The 13,194-nt window shown below is 41.7% G+C and overlaps 1 protein-coding gene across 1 annotated transcript; it reads right to left on the bottom strand.

The window, feature by feature from the left end:
- Positions 1–1,216: 1,216 nt before the first annotated feature.
- On the bottom strand, positions 1,217–5,187 carry LOC147420228 (pentatricopeptide repeat-containing protein At4g39530-like). The gene has a single exon (XM_086504047.1). The coding sequence runs from the start codon at positions 4,749–4,751 to the stop codon at positions 2,745–2,747; it is 2,007 nt and encodes a 668-aa protein (XP_086360173.1). The 5' UTR covers positions 4,752–5,187; the 3' UTR covers positions 1,217–2,744.
- Between the last annotated feature and the right edge of the window lie 8,007 nt (positions 5,188–13,194).

Raw genomic sequence — 13,194 nt, 5'->3', positions numbered from 1 at the left:
TCATGATTTAATCAGATTTGCCAAATCCCTTCCAAAATTACTATCTTGCAACTAAGTGTCTTCAATATGGCTCTTGTACAAGTGCTGGAATTAGAGGTTTGCTTGTAAGTTTCAAGCATCAATTGATCGAGTGTCTTCGACAGGACCCGAAATTAAAGTTGCAATGTTTTTATTTGGACATATGCTATTCATGGATAATTTATGTCTGGCAAGTCCCAAAGTTTGTTTAGCCAACACAATACAAAATTCTTAGGACAGTTGATATTCTCACCTGGACTGTTTGGAGGGGTCTTATTCTTTAGTTCATATGGCTTAGAAGGAATGCAGCCTATTCCAGTCTACCCCCTGTCACTCTTTTGCCATTTTGTATGAGCTCAAGAAATGCTCAAACTCACTTTGTTTCAAAGCTTGTACTGTTCCAACCGATTCTTTATCATCTGTCTCTTGCCCACAAAAGCTATACAGATGGTCTCAATGGAAGAAAAAGATCCCAATGTTCTACTCTGGCCCTAGATTCCTTATGAAAGACTTACTCTACATGTTGTAATCTTCTGTCCTCAGGGTGACCCTCCCCCTTCCCTGTGGGTCCTTGTGTACTTTTCAGCTCTATTTTTAATACAATTTCTACTTCATTCGAAAAAAATTAAAAAATTCTTAGGACAGATAGACATTTATAGACATTTGTATTCAAGGCTTCTCAAAGTTTCTCTTTGTAGAGTGAAAGAGGTCCCTTGGCCAAGTTCAAGGAACACTTTATGCAACAGTTTACTCACATGTGCAGTTAAACCACGGGTCACAGGTGGCTATTAGCTTTGGAAATAGAAATCTTCCAAGCATTGGAACAGATGCAAACACTTGAAAAGGGGACTCATACTAGAATTGAAGGTTACAGAAGGCTGAGTGTAAGCCTTGCAATAACCAATTTCATGAAAACCACAACTCAGAGTTAAAAGTGTAATTTAGGTAAAAGGCTACATAAGAGGATGAGAAGGCGTGTGTGACCCGCTACTCAACGTCTCTCTTTATAGAAGCGGAAAAACAAATGGCAACTACTCTGATCGTAGCCTACATATACATAATATGATTCCTGGTTAATGCCCCTCTTACATGAAAAAGGAGGAAAAGAAATTTGCAATTATCAGCTTGCCTGTGGCACTAGTCAGCAAGCTTTATCCAACAGATCACAATTGCTCCCAAGAGATGCTCTACTAAGGGCTCAAAAAAGAAATGTTAAAATTTACAATCCTTGTGCCTGGTTCTGTTGTAGCTCTTGCTGGCTACAATCCCTTGTTGGGAATGTTTTGCAGCTTGAAATTCCCATTGTGGCCCATTGCAGTTGCAACATTCTTAGGAACATCTTCGATTTCATTCTTAAAGAAATAGACTACCGTGAGGCTAATAAATGCTCGTGAGCCATGAAACCCACCACAGTACAAGATTCTTTACTACGAGCGCTGGAGAAGTCAAATGAGCTACATGACATTTAGGATCACTTGAGGCACTAGAAAACTACAGATTGGGACCACATCTGCCAAAAATTTATGCGTTTCATTAATGTCAAAAGCACACATGCGTTTAGTGCTTACACGTTCCCCCAGTGCCCTGCCCAGCTTCCTTTTATTTCATCTGCTCTTGACTGCAGGCCCAGCTACTAGCTCTACTCTTACTCCTTATTGAAAACTTGTTGAAAACCACCATTCCGAGCTTTGTATCCTACTAACAATATTTTTATCCCCTCGTAGCATAAGCTTGTATGTTGCTGTGATACTGCAGACATATGGCCCTCTCATCTTTGTGAATGATGTTCTTTTAAGTTCTGGAAACCAATTTCTCGTATGCTCAAGTACTAGTGCTCTACAAATCACCACGAATTAAGGAAAATGCTTCGTAAGCGACAGTACAATTTCATTACGTCTTCAAAATCCAACCCAGCTTTTATCAGGGTTCTATCTATGAAAAATGGCATTGCTTCAACCAACGGTTTAAAAAAGCCTCACATTACGTATAGATCAATGCAGTCTTGCTACTTTCAAAAGGGTAACAGCTTGCTAAAAAGGTCAAATCGAAGTCGATCATCAGTCATATGTCAGACAGCCCCAGACAAAAATTTCATTAGCTACAACTCTCATCATGAATGAAGCTAAGCAGGGTCGTCTAGGCCCACTTCTTCTGTATGACTTAGGAGTTAGCAATAAATTGGTTAGCGCCTATTTCTTGGTTAGTGCGATCTTCTGGTGAGGGAACCTCCATACTTATGACGGCACCACGTTCAAATTCTGTCATGCCGTGTTCCCAGGTTCCATCAATTCATTGCCTATACAGTTTGCAGGACATCCTGTGAAAGTACCCCCCTTGACATTCCAGCTTGCAGCTTGTCCATCACATGAGTTGAGTTTACCCCCAAAAATACAGGTTCCTGGTGCTTGTACATGCTCTTACTAAATAGAGTTCATTTCCTACTCAAAGCACAGAATCGACTCCAGAGCTTACAAGTTACAATCATCTAATGCAAAAGTCTTCATGTCTCTTTCACATTCTTGGTAGCCCGCTTCTTTCAATTACTTGTGTCTTGGAGTGGCCTTTAGCTCCAAGGCACCTTCCCAAACAGCCCAAGTCAAGAACTTACAACAATTGAATGCGAACGACTCCATACACCTTTCATATTCCTGGCAGCCCACTTCATTTACTCTCCGCTTGTATGTTTCGGGTGGCATGTAGCTCCAAGGCACCTTCTCGTTATCATCTTATGATATCAGACCTTCAAAGCCCTCTCGGTGCTTCCATGCTTGTTTTCTCACTCTCATTGTTTCCACCTTTCTCGCATCCTCAAGCATACCAGCATCTTTATAGATGTTAAACATACAAATGTATGCTGCACCTTCCTTTGCATCCAGCTTCACAGCTCGTTTGAAAGCCTGTCTCCCAAGTTCGATATTGCCCCACTTTCGACAAGCACCCAATAATGTGAGAGACATAATAATATCAGACGCAGATGATACACTCTTGAAGATGGTTGCTGCTTTGTCTAGCTGCCCTGCACAACCAAACAGGGCCACCATGCGGGTATAGTGCTCCAGAGATGGTGAAATGCCAAAGTCTCTGCTCAAAGATTCAAAAAGAACCTCCCCTTCAACCACTAAGCCTGCATGAATAATAGCATTAAAAATACTAATGAATGTGATGGAGTCTGGCTCAATGCCTTCGCATTTCATACAATGAAGCATGTAGAGGACACTCTTGATATCCCCAACATGGGCATACCCTGAAATCAATGTGTTCCATGAAATAATGTCCAAGAGCTGAAGCTTGTCAAATACCTCATGTGCCTCAGATAATAAGCCACACTTGACATACATCTCCACCAATGCATTGCCAACAATTAGGTTGGTTCCAAACAGCCCTTTTTGTTCAATTTCAGCATGCAGTTCTTCGCCCCTTTCAGTGGCTCCCATGTGGCCACAAGCATTCAAAAAGCACACACATGTTGTGGAATCTGGAAGGAAACCCTTTTTTTGCATTTCATCAAAGCACATCATGACCTCCTCCCAGGACTTGTGCTGTGCATGCCCTGAAATTAATGCATTCCAAGAATGCACATCACTCTCAGGAAGCTTTTTAAAGACACTTTGAGCATCGCCTAGCATGCCACATTTGGCATACATGTCGATTAAAGCAGTACCAAGAACAGAATTTGTTTCTAGTAAACCTTTTCTTATGATTTCAGCATGTATGTCTTTCCCACTCTCTGAAGCTATAATGTATTTCCCACTATCTGAAGCTACAATGCTGCAACAAGCTTTTAAGCAAGAAACGAGTGCGTGAGTGTCTGTAGGAACATTTAGGTGACGCATTTTTTCTAGACACTTAAGCGCATCCTCACCATGCTCACACTGTGCGTATCCTGTTATTAATGCAGTCCATGAGACAGTGTCTTGCATTGGAAGTATATCAAACACTTCTTGTGCTTTTGCTACACTGCCACATTTGGCATACATATCAACCAGAGCAGTGCCCACAAATTGGTTCGTCTTTATCAAACCTTTCCTTAAAATTTCATCATGTATTTTGCTACCCTTGTCCAATGCTCTAATGCTACCACAGGCTTTTAATACGCTAGAGAAAGTCGTTGCATTTGGCTTCACGCCTTGGCTTTGCATCAAATCAAAGCACCGTAGTGCTTCCTTGCCATAGTTATGCTGTGCATACCCTGCGATCAACGCTGTCCATGATACCACATCCTTATCGGGAAGCTTATCAAATACTTCTTGGGCCATGGTTGGAACACCACACTTGGCATACATGTCGACCAAGGCTGTGCCAATGATAACATTGTGTTGTAAAAGGTTCTTCCTTGCTATCTGAGAATGCAGTTTCAAGCCATAATCTACCTGGGCCAGGTTGCTGCAAGCTTTTAACAAAGCCACAAATCCAAAATCATTTAGAAGAAACGAATCCTCCCCCATTGTTTCATACAGTTCAAGCGCATTCTGTGGCTCATCAACTCTGACATACGCAATCAAAAGCGAATTCCAAGAATGTCCATTCTTGGACTCTAGCCTATCAAAAACTTTCCGTGCAGAGTGAATGTTTCCGGCTTCCACATAAACTGAAACCAGAGAATTTCCAACTGACGAATATGCATCAAGCCCAGCGGTGCAAACATAAGCCAAGTAAAGAGCTAGTGTCCTTTCCTTCTTGGTGCAGTTACGGAAGACATCCAGAAGGTTATCAAAGGAAGGCAGGGGCAGCATCCCTTCCTTTCACAAAACAAAGGCATACTCCTAGCATTGCACAAGTGGCCAAAGCATCACGCTGCTCTCATGGAAGCAAACTTCATCCATTTTCCAAGGACCACTTTAGGTCCGTAGATCTCTTGAAAGAAAACAGATGACAAACAAGCCACCTAACCTTGGCAAACAAAGTGATATTAAAATGATAATGAATCTGAAGAACAAAACTCGCCAGCATGGCACCACAGGGGTAGGGCACCGCGAGCTGGACAGGATCAATGAAATGCTTTGATGGGCTACTCCTTGTAAGAGGATTGAGCAAGAAGGCGCTCTCTGGTTCATGATCCCCGCTGCGAGACCCTCGCTGGAAGCTTTCTAACGTGCAAGACATAGCTGCGCAGACGCAACCAGTCCGAGCTCATGTTAAGCCTGAAAACGGTTTGCCATTATAAACGTCCGTGAGTTCAAATCCTACAAAATACCTCAAAGCAACACATTGATGGATTTCTCCTAATAGTGTTAACCTGTGTATCATTCCCATAGAGGTGGCATACTATAAAAGGACACACCATGTGTCATGACAAGGGTAGGGCAAGGGGGGCACCGCCCCTAGGCAAGGTTGGCTAGGTTTGCGTGTTCAGGGGCTCCTCTAAACATGCGCCTATACGAGGAGATGGTTGGGTGGAAAAGAGCATGCCTCAATTCCCTAGTTCTTTCAATGGCATTAGAGCAATTTGGTTTTGGGGAGGAGGGGTGTGGACCATTGCATGTGCATGCATGCAAAGTTTCATTGAGTGGTCAAGGAGCGGTGAGACCCACGAAAAAGGGCTCTGGCACATAGCGCGGCCCGCTTATTAAGGGAGAAAGACCCTAGTGTCAAGCTCGGTCGTTCATGACAGAAATGGTACCATACACGTGCGCCTTGCCATGTTGAGTATTTTATGATAGTATAAACCTCAGTTGAGGCTCGTAGCAATCAACGCATGTCCTTTGCCTTCTCCACGTGTTGTTGTTGAGCTTCCATGTAATGGGATTTATTTATGATGCATTAATAATTGATTATTGTAGGTGAGAAGGAAAAGCATGGCCAGTTTATAGATTATGAAATATGATAGAATTTACGGATACTTTATTATTAAAGTGATCCTTATGAGCAATGGTCAATTTATGTCCGAGCGGTAATCATTTTTTAGCATTGATCAATCTATAAATAAATACGTACGCGTGCAAGAGGAAAATGCTCACTCTTGCACGAGGGAGATTGCACCCAGTGTTTGTAATATTCTTCTCTTCTCTGACCTCTCCCCTCTCTGTGCCTATGTAGCACTCTGCTCTAGGAGGTGCAGTCACACATGCTTTTGAGCTCTATCTCGCTCTCTATTTCTCTCCTATTAATCTCACTTTGGATTTCGTGTGTCTATGATCTTTTAGGTATGCATATTTGTGGTTTTGTCATTTGTTGCATGCTATTTTGTGTAGATTTGCAAGCACGCCTCGCCTCCGTGTGTAGCAGTGGTATCAGAGCCAAGGCTAAGCTCCGACAATTTATGGAGATCAATTATCCACAACAAGGTTAAATATATGATCTAATTCATGGCCAAGAAAGTCGACATCACCATAGTCCAATTCTCTCTCTCTCTCTCTCTCTCTCTCTCTCTCTCTCTCTCTCTCTCTCTCTCTCTCTCTCTCTCTCTCTCTCTCTATACTCCAACTTTCCTACCTTGACACTCCACCCATATTTTCCACCAACACCACAACATTGAACTTTGATCAATCCATCGGCAGCTATATCCTGGTTGTTCCTAAGCATCCTCATGCATCTTTTTGTGCCACCCCATGCATGCAAGCAACTGCATCTATGTTGCTCACAATACATACACTACAACATTGCATTTATCTTGTTCTATTCCATGTTCATATGCCACTCAATTTTCTCCAAGCATCTAGAACAACAAGTAAAACTTGAGGATAGTTAAAAGTAGTAACTTCTTTATTCCCATAGCTTTGTCATCACGATACCTTGCCAATATCATGTCCTATATTGAAAACTAGACATACACAATGCTGATGGTAGGCTGCTCCCAATTGACACAATAGCCGAAATCGCATAAGAAATGATGAATATAGTAGGGATCCTAGCCACAATGATAATGATCGAAGGAATCGAAAAAGCATGAAGATTGTAGGGATAGACATGATGGATTCACTCCGCATGATGCCAATGATGGACACCAAAAAAACACACTCTCTCCAAGCTGATGCCATGGAGGAGTTTTTCTACGATCGAACACCGATCACATGGCTCTGGAAGCCCTTATAGTCTTGTGACCTTGTATATCCCTAGGTTGGAAGGTCCGCATGGACCTACTCATTCTTGAGGATTGCCCTCATCTAGATGGCAAGGTGCTAGAATGTAATAAGTTCAAGTGCAATTTATGTATAGCTCTGACACATTTATGTTGGACATTCTAGGGGAGACTACCTTTGCAAGTTTGAGATGTGTGTTCACATTTTCCTTGCATTTGCATATCATGCATGATTATCTAAGCCTTTGGCTCTTTCTATTCAATTTAATGATTTTTTCATCATTTCTATAAAGCCAAGAGATCATTCTTGAACTCCTATTTAATATTCATGTTATGCATGAATTCTTCATCATATCGCTCTGTCTTTTTCTCCCCTTTTTCTTTTTTTAGCATTTTCCAACTAATTGTGTAACAATTGTAGTCTACACACCAATTGACAAAAGGGCTTTATTATTTAACCTTTAGAATCTACCACAATTTTCCCAATCAATTACAAACATAGAAACCTTCTAGGAAGCTTCAAAATTAAACAATATTAAAGTATGATGGGAACTAAAAATAATTTAAAAGCTGCCTCACATAGCCTATGTAGCAATGATTGTGATTGTTTTTAACAAGTATGCAATACTTTATTCAAGACTCTTTCTCTCCTTTTAACAACTTTGTTAGCATTATATTTATAGTTTATTAATGCTTTTAACCTTGATTTTGTGACCTTTTCTTGCAATTCCTAATGAATGTTGACCTACATTACATGGTTTTTGCATGACTCTTTTATAAATTGATAGTATAAATTGCATTTGTAGGGCTTACATTTTATGACACTCACAAATTAAGCCATAAATAGAAATTTTGGAAATTATTCAAGTCCCATTTCTTATAACATTATTGAAAAACTTAGTATTTTTCGTAGTTTGAGCTATCATCTATTGATAGTTACACTCTATGTCCCATATGTCCCTTAACACATATCTATATTGTTAGGAAATAAGACGTAGCTAAATAGATAATTGAGTAGATTACTTAATGGAGAGAGACAGATTTATATACACGAGATTATAGAGTAGAGAGAGAGAGAGAGAGAGAGAGAGAGAGAGAGTACACACGATATACGTGGTTCACCCAATGTGGGCTACGTCCACGGGAAAGCAGCCACTCAATGGCTTTAGTACTTCAAAACAAGAAGTAGTTTACAAAGGGATTATACCCTTAATGGAGCTCCCGCCTTGCTTCACTCTCACCACCTCACACTCACCTTGTTGCATCAACTTCATACTATGAAATGTGTGTAGAAATGGCCTCCTTTTATAGGCCAAAAGGGCTGCCCTCTCTTATGAGAGACAGCCATGTGTAGCCGCCCTTGTGCGAATAAATCCAAATCGGACCCTCCAATCCGCCCATGTGTGGCCGCCCTTGAGAAGACAAGTCCGCTTTTGAATTCGGCCACCGGCCACCGGTCATTGACTTCCGACCACCGGCCAACCGACCGATTGTTTTTCGACCACTTTCCGGCCGTCGTCTGGCCATAATATTCCGGCGAAAAAGAATATTCCAGCCTTGATTCTTGTCCGTGAAAATTTTGGTTTCCGGTGAGTGATTTTCCTTTACGCACGATGGCTTCTCCTCATAATGGGGGCCTTACAAATGTGCGCTTTTACCACAGAAAATTACAAGGGTAAATCAGGCTCCATACTTAACAATCTCCCACTTGGAGACTGATCTCCAAACCAAACCTATGACTGCTTTCCATTCTGGCTTCTTATCCTTGAATGCCGATTGAAGATGAGCAAAAGCTCAACTTCTCCTTGTTGACCACCTTTGTAAACATGTCTGCAGGATTTTCACTTGTATGCACCTTTCCTAGCTTTAGTTGTCCCTCTTCCAAAAGAGTGCGTATGAAGTGATATCTCACCTCAATGTGCTTTGTCCTTGAATGAAAGGCTGAGTTCTTCGCAAGATGGATAGCGCTTTGGCTATCACTGTACAAGACACAATTGTCTTGTTTGAATCCAAGCTCTTCTAAGAATTTGTGAAGCCACAGAATTTCTTTGCTTGCCTCCGTCATTGCTACATACTCTGCTTCCATGGTAGAAAGTGAAACCACTTTCTGCAGCCTTGAAGCCCAGCTTACTGCTGTGCCTCCAACCGTGAACACATAGCCAGTAGTGCTCCTTCGAGTATCTTTGTCACCTGCCATATCTGCATCAGCATACCCTTCTAGAAAAATATCAGTTCCTCCAAAATACAAAGCATTTTTTGTTGTCCCTTTTAGATACCTAAGTATCCACTTCACAGCTTGCCAATGCTCTTTACCTGGGTTTTCCATGAACCTACTCACAACTCCCACTGCATGTGCAATGTCTGGTCTTGTCCAGACCATAGCATACATTAGAGAACCTACCGCTGCAGCATATGGAACTTTAGACATATAGGCTATCTCCTCTTGTGTCTTTGGACACATATCCTTTGTTAGTTTAAAATGACCAGCCAAAGGTGTAGAAACTGGTTTTGCATTTTGCATTGCAAAACTTTCTAGTACCTTCTTGATGTAATCTTCTCGATATAGCTTTATTGTCTTCTTCGTCCTATCCCTTGATATTTTCATACCAAGTATCCTCTTTGCAGCACCTAAATCTTTCATTGAAAAAGATTTAGACAGCTCCTCTTTTAGGTCTTTGATGTCCTGCATGTTAGCACTTGCAATCAGCATGTCATCAACATACAACATTAGGATGATGAACTTCCCATCTCCCAAATTCTTCGTGTAGACGCAGTGATCCGAGTTGCATCTTGTGAATCCATGATCCAACATCCATCGATCAAACTTCAAGTACCATTGTCTTGATGCTTGCTTTAAACCATACAAGCTCTTCTTTAATCTGCAAACCATTTTCTCTTTACCTTTTACTTCATACCCCTTTGGTTGAAGCATGTAGATTTCCTCCTCTAAGTCACCATGAGGGAATGCCGTATTTACATCCATTTGCTCGAGATTTAGATCATGAGCAGCCACAAGGCTTAAGACAAGCCTAATTGAGTTCATTTTTACAACAGAAGAAAATATTTCATTGAAGTCAATACCTTTCTTTTGAGAAAAACCTTTTACCACAAGCCTAGACTTGTACCTTTTCTTCCCACCTTCTTCTTCCTTTAGCTTGTAGACCCATTTGTTTTGAAGTGCCCGCTTACCTTTAGGCAACTCAACCAACTCCCATGTTTGGTTGCGATGTAGTGAGTCCATCTCCACTTGCATGCTCTTCGTCCATTCTTCTTTGGATTCATGTTGCATAGCTTCTTCATATGATTCCGACTCTCCAGAATCTGAGATCAAGAGATGGTTGAAGGAAGGAACAAACCTTTCTGGAGGTCTAATTGCTCTTGTAGATCTTCGGGGAATAGGTTGAGGCTCCTCATTTGGTTGACGTTGTTGCACATTGTCATCGTTTGCAGTCCTTGAGTCTTCACCGTCCTCAAGCTCCATGTACTCATCACCTGTTTCTTTTTTTTTTTTTTCTTTCCAAGTAATCTTTGTACATATTTTGTTCGTTAAAAATTACATCCCTACTCCTTAAGATTTTACCATCTTCACGATTCCATAGGCGATACCCAAAGTCTCCTTCTCCATAGCCAATGAAGAAACACTTTTTGGACTTTGCATCTAACTTTGATCTTAGGCTTCTATCTATGTGCATGAAAGCCTCACACCCAAACACTTTGAGAAATGCATAACTCACCGGTTTACCTGTCCATGCCTCTTCTGGAACTCCCCCATCCAATGCCATTGAGGGTGACCGATTGATTAAGTACACAGACGTACTTACAGCTTCCGCCCAAAGCTCAAGCGGTAGGCCTGCATGTAGCCGCATGCTTCGTGCTCGTTCCATGATTGTCCTGTTCATCCTTTCCGAAATCCCATTTTTTTGAGGTGTCCTTGGGGTTGTCCTTTGCCTCCGAATGCCATTGCTAGCACAAAAGCTTTCAAAAGCTTGGCTGCAATATTCGCCTCCATTGTCGGATCTGAGGCATTTAACCTTGGTACCTGTTTCATTCTCCACAAAGGCTTTCCACCTTTGAAATATGGAAAATACATCGGATTTATTCTTCATGACATAAACCCATGTTTTTCTAGTCGCATCGTCTATGAATGTTACAGAGTACAATGAGCCACCAAGTGATGGTGTACTTGCAGGACCCCAAACATCAGAATGAACCAACTCAAGTTTTTTATTTTTTCTTTCATTTCCTGATTTTTGAAATTTTACCCTCTTTTGTTTACCATAAACACAATCTTCACAGAACTCTAAGTCCACTTCTTTCAAACCTGGTAGAAGCTTCTTTGTTTGAAGGATTTGCATTCCTTTGGCACTCATATGCCCAAGTCGGTAGTGCCACACCGCACTGTCAACTTCTGTAGTTGCTGCACAAGCTGAAGGTTGCGTGCTAACATTACACAAGTAAAGTGTACCGACTTTTTCACCCTTGGCAACCACCAAAGATCCCTTTGAGATCTTCCACCGTTTCTTTCCGAATGCAATGTTGTGACCTTCATCGTCCAATTGTCCTGTAGAGATTAAATTTTTGCGAAGAGAAGGAACATGCCTAACATCTTTAAGCTTCCATTCATTTCCGTTAGCAGTTTTGACAGAAACTGTACCTTTGCCGACAATCTCACAAGCTTCATCATCTCCCAAGTATACATACCCAAAATTCCCTTTGGTGTAGTCTTGGAAATGTTGCTTGTGTGGTGTTGCATGGAATGAAGCCTCGGAATCTACTATCCAGGAATTAGACACATTGTCTAATGAGAGAATTAGAGCATCTTGCTCTACTTTACCTGCCACATTGGCCTCCGATGTTGGCTTGTTGTCTTGAGACTCTGTCTCCTTCTTCTTCTTGGACCAGCAATCCTTCTTGACGTGGCCCTTCTTGCCGCAGTTCCAACATTCAAGAACTGACTTTGTGCGTGACTTGCTCCGCCTTGAGCGATCACGACCCTTTTGGTTTTTGAACCTCTCCTTAAGCCTTCCTCTTGTTTCCACTGATAGTGCAGCACTTGATGATTCTCCTGTGCTTCTCCTTCGCATTTCCTCGCTTAGGAGAACACCCACAACATCATCAAACTTAAGAGTATTTGTGCCAGAGATAGAATTACTTACAGCCATCACAAGGCTGTCCCAACTATCCAGTAGAGATGATAGTATAAGGAGAGCTCGTACTTCGTCATCGAAATTGATTTTCACTGATCGAAGTTGACTTATTTTTGTGTTAAAGTCATTTAGGTGTTCTGCATCTGAACCATTCTCTGCCATCTTTAGATTGAACAAGCGCTTCATAAGAAATACCTTATTGGATGCCGATGGTTTCTCGTAGAAGTCGTCAAGTGACTTCATCAAGTCCTCCGTGGTCTTCATCTCCGAAACATTAAAGGCCACCATTGACGCCAAGCTTAACCGGATTGTTCCCAGTGCCTTTCGATCAAGGACAATCCATGCTTCATCTGCCATTGTTGTGGGCTTCTTCGCAAGACCGCCTAGTGGCAAATAGAGGTCCTTCTGGTAGAGATAGTCTTCAATCTGCATCTTCCAATGTTGGTAGTTTTTGCCGTTGAACTTCTCAATCTTGAGCTTCCCTTCCTCCGCCATAACTCCCACTCAATTCAAGGAATTCTTTCCTTGATATAATTTAGCTACGAGCAAACCTTGCTCTGATACCAATTGTTAGGAAATAAGACGTAGCTAAATAGATAATTGAGTAGATTACTTAATGGAGAGAGACAGATTTACATACACGAGATTATAGAGTAGAGAGAGAGAGAGAGAGAGAGAGAGAGAGAGAGAGAGAGAGAGAGAGAGTACACATGATATACGTGGTTCACCCAATGTGGGCTACGTCCACGGGAAAGCAGCCACTCAATGGCTTTAGTACTTCAAAACAAGAAGTAGTTTACAAAGGGATTAAACCCTTGATAGAGCTCCCGCCTTGCTTCACTCTCACCACCTCACACTCACCTTGTTGCATCAACTTCACACTATGAAATGTGTGTAGAAATGGCCTCCTTTTATAGGCCAAAAGGGCTGCCCTCTCTTATGAGAGACAGCCATGTGTAGCCGCCCTTGTGCGAATAAGTCCAAATCGGACCCTCCAATCCGCCCATGTGT

The sequence above is a fragment of the Adiantum capillus-veneris genome, chromosome 28 (genome assembly GCF_014529385.1).
Source record: "Adiantum capillus-veneris isolate H3 chromosome 28, ASM1452938v2, whole genome shotgun sequence".
Lineage (NCBI taxonomy): Eukaryota > Viridiplantae > Streptophyta > Polypodiopsida > Polypodiales > Pteridaceae > Adiantum > Adiantum capillus-veneris.
The sequence above is the reverse complement of the archived record's forward strand: the minus strand, read 5'-3'. Positions and strand labels throughout refer to the sequence as shown.